The sequence below is a fragment of the Columba livia genome, chromosome 1, assembly GCF_036013475.1.
Source record: "Columba livia isolate bColLiv1 breed racing homer chromosome 1, bColLiv1.pat.W.v2, whole genome shotgun sequence".
Taxonomy (NCBI): domain Eukaryota; kingdom Metazoa; phylum Chordata; class Aves; order Columbiformes; family Columbidae; genus Columba; species Columba livia.
Genome location: NC_088602.1, coordinates 176,516,382 through 176,524,947, shown reverse-complemented (window position 1 = coordinate 176,524,947; position 8,566 = coordinate 176,516,382). Strand labels below are relative to the sequence as shown.

The window sequence follows — 8,566 nt, the reverse complement described above, 5'->3', positions numbered from 1 at the left end:
GCACACATGAATTTGTGTCTTCTTGTATACTTTGGTCTTGCTGTGGTAATATAGAAGAGAAAACCCTTCTCCTTTCTGAGTCAACAGAATATTTACCTACAAATTTAAAAAGAAATGGATGAAAACAAAACAAAACAAAGCAAAGCAAAACAACTTCTGTTTCTTACTTAAAAAAATAAAATCCTTTCCATCTTCCTAATATCCCATGTGTTCCACTCCTACCATCTAATTATTTTAAAAATGCTGCAGTTCTAGTAACACCGCCACAAACAACAGGGTGCAGGCTCATCCATTCAATTGTGTTTTACATCGGCAGCTAAATATTGTTCTCCAAAATGAAAACAAAAATATCAGAATAATCTCTCTAGAATGTAAGTGCTACGTTACATGATTTACCAATACTACCAGCATGTAGCGGAAAGTTGACTGCACGTTCCTTCTTTGCACATATCCTTCACGCACTATGTGTAACAGAAAAACATTTTAGTTTTGTTCACTCCTTAAAGCTTTTCATAGAAACAACTCATCAAAATTAATGAAGAAATTGTATATTTTGTAAAATATATGGACTGTCACCAAACATGTTTCTGGCCTTGCAAAATCTAGTCAAGTAATAGAAACAAAATGCTTCTCATCAAACAAATATATAGGTTTATTAGAGCAAGTTTCCATGTTCTAAACATGCAGTAGCTTCACAATTTCTTGTTTCCTTCTGTTTTCATTAGTGTGCCCTCAAAATAACCAAAGTAGCTGTTAAATAAAAGACAAAAAAAAACCCAAAATGTATCTCTACTGATGGACAATAAAAAAAATATGTGCTGTATCTTCTCATGTTACAATTATGTGAAAAAGCAAAATTTGGTATTTATAAAAAATGCCTGAAATTCAAATACTGTTAAATACTGTTGTCAATTATTTAATTACAGAAACTGTAGAACACTCACATAGTACATTTATAATGACAAGTCCCAAGTGTAAGCCTAGATTTTGTAGCATATTTGGAAGAAACTGAAAATTGTAGTTTTAAGTCTCTTTACTTTTTCATATATATTGGTCATTATCCAGCTCAGTTTTACAATCAATGTTATTCTACATTTGTTTTCTCATCATCTTCTCTGTTTGAATACAAAGTGTAATAGAAAAATAATTCAATTCCGCAAACATGAACATTCTGTTAGTACAGCTAATTGCTTTTTAATATATATTTTATGTACAAAGAAAGTAGTTACACAAATAGAAAACTAGACAAAGGATAGTGTACTTAATTTGAAACACTTGCAATTTCAGTAACTGTGAATTACCTACTTGCAAAATATATGCAGTACATACAATGGCCACAAATACTCACACACCCAGTGCCATGGCATGCATTTTTTTTGACTAAAATATGACTTCAGTTTCATGAAACCTTCACCCATGACTGGTGACAGCTGTAGTCACATCTGTGTACTAAAGGTGGTCAAAAAGTCTGTTAAATATAAGCTGTTTCACCATGCTATCCTTTGGGTTCCAGTGTAGTGGACAACAACAACAATAAAACATCAGGCCAGATTGCTCTCCTGAAGAGCAGAAAATTATAACAAGAAATGTAGGAGAAGAGCTCAGATTTTCTTTCATGTTAACAAAAACTAATTTTTTTTGAGCTATATTCTTCCCTGTTCTTTGCCTGGAACAGTCACTGATATGTCTGGAAGCTCCAGACTGGACGCCAGGTTGAACATGGTCTCATCTGGCGTCTAGTTCCACTAATTTCTGCTGCCAGTATTGCAAGAGGCATGGGGCCAGCACCATCCTCAGTCAAAGCCACAGTTGTGATCCCATCTTTTTCTCTCCTCAAGCAATTAGGAAAGCAATCAGCTTGTTCGTCTGGTTTTGGTGAGAAAGAGAAACCTGCTTTTGAGCTCCCTGTTTGCAAATACAAGCATGCATGTTACACAGCCCTGCACATGTCCCAGTCATTTTCTAGAGAACCAGCTGAGACTACAACAGAAGTCCTGCACAGTGCCAGGGGAATGCCTGCATTTCAGGATCCAGAGAGCTCAGGAGCAGACAGGTAGCTGTATTTCTCAAAGAGATCCTCAGGACTGCACCACTTACTCAAGGAGCTTCAAAACCCCATCTCCAGTAAAAGACAGACTCTGCACAAAGACCTAACAGGATTATTTACAAGCTATAGGAACTACATCGGACTTGGCATGCATTGTAGTGAAAACAAGCACACCTCGAATTCTTTACAATTAGTACATGGGGTGTGATGACTTCTACTTGCAGTTTACTGCCAGTTTCAAAGCCTATATTGTCATGATCTGCCAAAAAAAAAACCCAAACAAACAAAAACAAACCAACAACACTGACAATTTTCATGTATTCCCAGAGGACCTGTAAGATTGATTCTGGAATGTGTGTCTTGGAATATATTGATTCTTCAGCTCTTACCAAATAGTCACATTGCCCAAATTTATGAGGCTATTTGCTTGACAACCAAGTGTGGCTCGATCTTAGCTGTCTTAGTGAAGAAAAAAGATGCAACTCTTACCCATTAAGCAAGTGGTTCTCATAGTGATGATGAGCTTTCGTGGTGTATGTGTTTGTAAAAGCACTGAGCTAGTCATAGCTTATCACACTTATTTAACAATACATTTTTTAAATTAATTAAAAAAAAAATCAAGGTAGATGCAACAACACACACCAAAAAATGCTGTATAACTTTCACCAACATAGAGGACAAAATGTCACCCCAAAAATGAAACTCCGCATTACACATACAGACATTGACAGCACTGAAGGATTTGCCTTCACAAATGCCATTAAATTTAATTAACTGAGAATTGTTAGACCTTTACAAAACAAAGGAGCATGATCAATTAAATTCTAAATAACTCACAGACTGTCTAACCATATTGCTTATCTGGACATTCAGGACTTTCTCCCAACTCTTTTCTTTTTGTGTTCAAGACTAAATTGTGATCTTGTTCATATTATCTTCTTTACCTGTGACTTATCGGACAATCATAAGAAGTTTTAGGCATTAACACTACAGAGCGGAGTTACCTCAACACATGCCAACTCCACTATTTTCACTGCTTTGCACAACAAGCAAAAAATGCACTTAGCAAGTATTTTAGAAACAATAAAATAAAATAATAAATTCTATTTAGAAAAATAATTGCTTTATTGTTGTCACACCTTCCTGATCAGTTGCCCAAGTCCTAAATACCTTTCAGAAAATAATTTACATGCTGCAGAATAGCTTACTGAGTAACACAGCCTGTTGTGTCTCATAGCCATCTTAGTCACTCCTTGTTGCCATGAAGGGTGCCTTTGCCCAGCACAAGGTGCTGTGTGTGGCCTTCCCAAGCGCTGTCACGGGGCTCCAAGCCCGGCCTGCCCTGGGGCCTGTCTCAGGTTGGGATGGGGATGAAGCTGGTGGATTTGGAGTGCGGAGACTCTCTCCAGGTGTTCAGGCTGTGGGTTGGGCTCCTGTTGTTGGTATATGAAGTCTGTCGCCTGCTGTTGCTGTTCGAATCTTCTTTACTCAGCGTCTGCTTTATTTTTTGGCAGCAAGGGAAGCTTCGTATGCAGTCTTGCAGGAGGTGCCCGCTGAAGAACATGTAGATCCAGGGGTTACAGCAACTATTCAGACTGGCCAACAGAGCCGTGACAGTAGTCGCGGTGTTTTCAGAATCTGTGGAAAAGAGGGAAGAAAGCAGTTTAATCATCAAAAGAACATTCGCACCATTCAGTCAATTGCTTCATTAACTGTTGGACTTATTTTTTTTTCAATTACTGGATAATTCTGCTTTTTTAAAGTTAAGCAGCAGCATTTGAAAGGAATAATGAGCACATAATCAGGAAAGTTCTTATTTATGTAAGGCTGTTGTTGAAATCAATGAGACTTCAAAAAGCTGTGACAGAAGAAGTTATGGGGCAATCCATACAAAATAATTCTTTAGTCCTGTTTCCACTGATGTTTATCCATGCGTTGACAAGCTCATGCTTTAAATACTGAACAGCTTTTATTCAGACTTTTGTTTTAAAAATTGGTCACCCTGGGAGGCAGTGGCAAAATTCCCACCGATTTCCCACTGCTTTCAATAATACTGAATTTTGCTGTACACATTTGCATGATGGAAAGCATTGAATGCTCAAGTAACTACTGGCTTGTGAATCAAATCTGGATTTCAGAGGTTGAACAAATTTTACTTAAGGAAAACATGGAAGTTAGCACTATGCCATAAAACAGTTACAGTCTTCTACCCTCAAAAACTAGTTAAATTTAAGTACGTATTTAGCCTAATCAATGATTAGTGAACTTTCTTTGTAAATAATGAATGTGCAAAGAAGTATAATTGCTGTGTTACACAGTTCCATAAGAGTTAAACAATTTCTTCAAACAAACTACCAAATACCCATCTGTTCAGTTAGGTTTGCATTTATTTTGAAGTAAAAAAAATTTAAATCTATTTGTACACTGCAAACCTTTATTTCCCTGTAGACACCTGCATTTTAGGAATGACTTTAGTCGTATATTAGGGGCAATCAATGATCTCACTACAGTAAGTGACGAATTGGGGATATTAAAAAAAAAAAAACAGGAAATTATGAATTTCAACCTTTTGACTTCCTGCTTTCTCATTATGAGGAAAAAGAGTATATGCTACTATGTTGCCTGTCATTGCCTATGTAACAACTTTTAAACTCATTGATTATTTTCAGCCAGATTCAACCGATGCACAAGTATCTCCAAAATACTAAATTGCCACTGTTTCATAAGAACTGGTGGCAGATAAAGGAGCTACTCCGAGGTGACTGCCCTGTTGAGAGGAAGGGTTCAGGGTGTGCTCAGCCCCATTATCAGACATACAAGGCAGCTACAGGAAAGAAGGCTTAGTAAGTTCCCAGCTCATTTAATTACTTACTATATACATGTGTGCATGCTTGGTAATAACACAAAATGTTTCTAAAGTTTTACGAATAGGCAGCTTCAAATGGCAAAAGAAGTTGCTGGTTCAAATTATCGCTGCAAATATTTCAGTTCCCATCCGCTAATTTTGCTCTGGGTGAGATCGCAGCGGCTGCGGCTCCTTCCCGAGAGCCCAGCTGCCCTCGGCAGCCGCCCCGCTCCGCCTGCTCCCGGGACTGGTGGAGCCGGAGCTCCCGCGGCCGCCCCGTCCGGGAGGAGTGAGAGCGGTGCCGGCGGGGCGGCCCCGAGGACCTGCTCGCCTCGCCGTACGAAGTCGGCTGCGGGGCGGGGGGCGTTTAGCCGCTATTTCCCGGAGGGCAGAGGGGTTCTTTAGCGGGACGGTGCAGGGAGGGAGCGTCCTGGTCCCGCTCTCGCCTTCCGCGCCCATCTCCCCCATGCTCGGCTCAGGACTGCGCACCGCCCCGAGAAGCCGGCTCCGGCTGAGCCCTCGGAGGACCCCAAGGAGTGACAGTGCGGCCGGGGGAAAGCGGCGTCGTGCCCTCCCAGTACTCGCCGGGGCCTCCCCATCACCTACCGACCCATGGGAAGCGCTGGTCCCAGACGGACCACATCTGGATGGTGAAGAAGGGCGCCCAGCAGATGACGTACGCCGAGACGATGACGAAGGTCATCTTGACGGTGCGGATCTTGGCGCGAGAGATGGTCTTGACGCTGCTGACACAGGGGGCGAGCAGCAGCCCCCGCCGAGGGCCGCCACCGCCCGCCCGCCGCCCGCCGCCCGCTGCCACCTCCCCCGGGCGCGTCTTGCCTCGGACGTTGCGCCAGATGTGGTAGCAGATGAAGCCGTAGCAGGTGACGAGGATGAGGACGGGCGCGACGAAGATGCCGCCGGTGATCCAGGTGACGTAGGCTCGGGGCCCCCAGGGCATGATGAAGTGCGCCCAGCAGTCGTATACCTGCGAGCCGCGCTCTACCTCGCTGAGGGAGAAGATGAAGTACTGCGGGGTGCTGAGCAGCAGGCTGAGCGCCCAGGCCGCCGCGATCATCCCGTAGGAGCGCTTGGTGGGCTGCTGCAGCGTCTTCAGCGGGTGGCAGACGGCGATGTAGCGGTCGGCGGTCATGGCCACCAGCATGTACGCCGACGCGAACATGCCGAAGACCTGCAGGTGCTTGACGACGCGACAGAGCCCGTCGGGGCCGTGGAAGCGGTGGGTCACCTCCCAGCAGAGCTGGGGCAGCACCTGGAAGAAGGCCACCACCAGGTCGGCGAGGCTGAGGTGCCGGATGAAGAGGTGCATGCGGGACGCCTTGCGGGGCGTGCGCCGCAGGGCCAGCAGCACGCTGCCGTTGCCCACCACCGCCACGGCGAAGGTGACCGCCAGCACGGCGATCTCCAGCTTCGCCAGCTCCTCGTCCCGCCCGAAAGGGTCCCAGCCGTCCAGGCTGCCGTTGGGCGACCCCGACCACGCCTCGGGGCTGGGGCTGCTGCCGCCGCCGGGCTCCGTCTCCCGCCACCGGCTGCCGTTCCCGGGCGAGGGCGCCGCCCGGGAGGAGCCTGCGCCGCCGGCGAGGCGCATGGAGGGGGCTGCGCGGCGGGGCCCGGCCCGGTCCGGCCCGGCCCGACCTCCGCACGCCCGCTCGGCCGCCGCCGCCGCCTCCCCGTTCCGGCGGCGCAGAGCGCCGGGCCAGGTGCCTTTATCCCCCGCCGCGGGAGGCGAGGCGAGGGGGGAGCTCCCGTGCCAGTGGCTGCCCAGCGCCTGACGCCAGCCCCCTCCTTCCCCCGGCGGCCGCCGCCGCCCCGTCCGCGCCCGCCCGCCCCCGCCAGCGCAGGGAGGCTCGTCCCGCTGCGTCCCCGGAGGGGAGCGCCCCGCCGACGGACTGGGGCCGCTCCGACCAGAAAAAGTGCTGCTCCGAGGGGGAACGGGGCCCGTCACCCCTTCCCTGCCTCCGCGGGGCCCGGCGGCTCGGGGAAAGGACAAGGGGCAGCGGGAAGAGCTGGTTTGGAGGAAACGTTGCACCAGGAGAGCTCCCTCACGGTCTCTTAAAGCAGCACTTAAAAGTTTAATTGAGAATAATACTGTTACCTTAACCACGCAAAGCAGGTGGAGGTCTTTCAGTATCGATATGCTCGCCCCCGAGCCTGCTTCTATCCAAGGCAAAGTGGCTGGTGGATAAGAAGAGCGGCTCTGGATCTAACAAGAGTCTCATCTGGGCCTCTGGCATCTCACAGTCTCACTGGGATAAACCTCAGCAAAGTGAATCCTTAGAAAAAATACCACAGAGTTTGAAAGCAACTCACTAAACATAATGTTTTGAAAGGTTTCAGGATTTCACCTAGGACAACAAACATCCTCCAGATTTTAGCATATGGTTCTAAAATTCGTGCTTCTGTAAGTACAATCAAAATCTCCTCCTTTCCTAGGGAGTTTGTGGCAGTGGGTTGATTAAATCTCTGGTTTAAACACGTTTGAACTAAAGAGTTTTCTTCCTATTGGTATAGTGGACTCCGTGCAAATTCTGGTCCCACTGTCAGGAGCGTGGATTTAGAATCTGATTTCACCAGAACCTGAATTTGACCCCTCATTTAGAAACTGTTTCCTTCACTCACAATAAATGCATAAGATTACAACAAAGAAATATTACATTAGATGCCAATCCTACTTTGGTTTTAATAAAAATCTCTGGGTCTGCTCACAAGTGATTTCATTTAAATTTAGTTGCTAAAAATATGTGGGTTTTTTCCTACTGGTTTTGCAGGGAGAAGGAAAAAGGGTGAAGAATTAAAGAATGAATCTTACTTCTTTTATTAAAAAGATGTTTGCAAAAGTTTTGACTCCAGAAGAGTCTTCCAGCTTGAAATACAAGGAGATGATATGCTCCCAAACATGCTAGAATTGTGCAAGGCTTTATCCTAGGCTTTTTGTCTTTCTCAGGCTTGTTAGCCTGTGAGAGGGTACGTACACCCACACCAGCCTGCCACTGAGCTTCTGTTGCTTGGGCATCAGTGGTAGTAGTCCAGGAGGACACCTGCTCTAACTGTGCAAATAATTGCCATGAGTTTTTCTGTAAAAAGCTCCAAAATAACCCACAAAACCTGGAATATGGACAAAAAAATGTGGCTGTCCTAATTTTCCAGTAAACTTACTTTTTTAAAGGTATCTTTGTTCTAAAACCTAATTTTTGTGAACAGTTCAGTGCACTATTTCACAGCTTAGTGCTTATTCCATCTTACGTTGTGAACTTCACTGAAGGTATTGGTAAGAACTTAAAACTTTGTGGAGTCAAAAACTGTAATTGTTCTCACATTCATACTCTCTCACACACACAGTGCCCCAACTTTTCAACAACAGATTCATAGTGTTACCTTAGATATACATTTTAGTGAACCTAGCCATATGGACCACTCAACAGAGTATGTGACTACAGGTTTCAGGTTAAATACAGAGGGAAATGAAGACCACGTATCACAAATCTCACAAAACCATTCAGCTACCGAGGCTTCTTTCACATTCAAAGCATTGTACCCAGCCATGAGAAGAATTCCTTGCCTGTGTCTCTGACATGCTTTACAGGAGCTCAACGCTGCGTAAATGAATGGTGTTACTCAGGAAACTGTCCTAACAGGTTTTCTGCTGTGCAAAC

General features: G+C 45.5%; 1 protein-coding gene across 1 annotated transcript; it reads right to left on the bottom strand.

The window, feature by feature from the left end:
• Positions 1-628: 628 nt before the first annotated feature.
• Positions 629-8,255, bottom strand: AVPR1A (arginine vasopressin receptor 1A). The gene is made up of 2 exons (XM_065048585.1): positions 5,499-8,255; positions 629-3,685 (listed from the first exon to the last, which is right to left on the bottom strand). Exons 1-2 carry the CDS (start codon positions 6,499-6,501, stop codon positions 3,402-3,404), a joined length of 1,287 nt encoding a protein of 428 aa, XP_064904657.1. The 5' UTR covers positions 6,502-8,255; the 3' UTR covers positions 629-3,401.
• Positions 8,256-8,566: the final 311 nt, after the last annotated feature.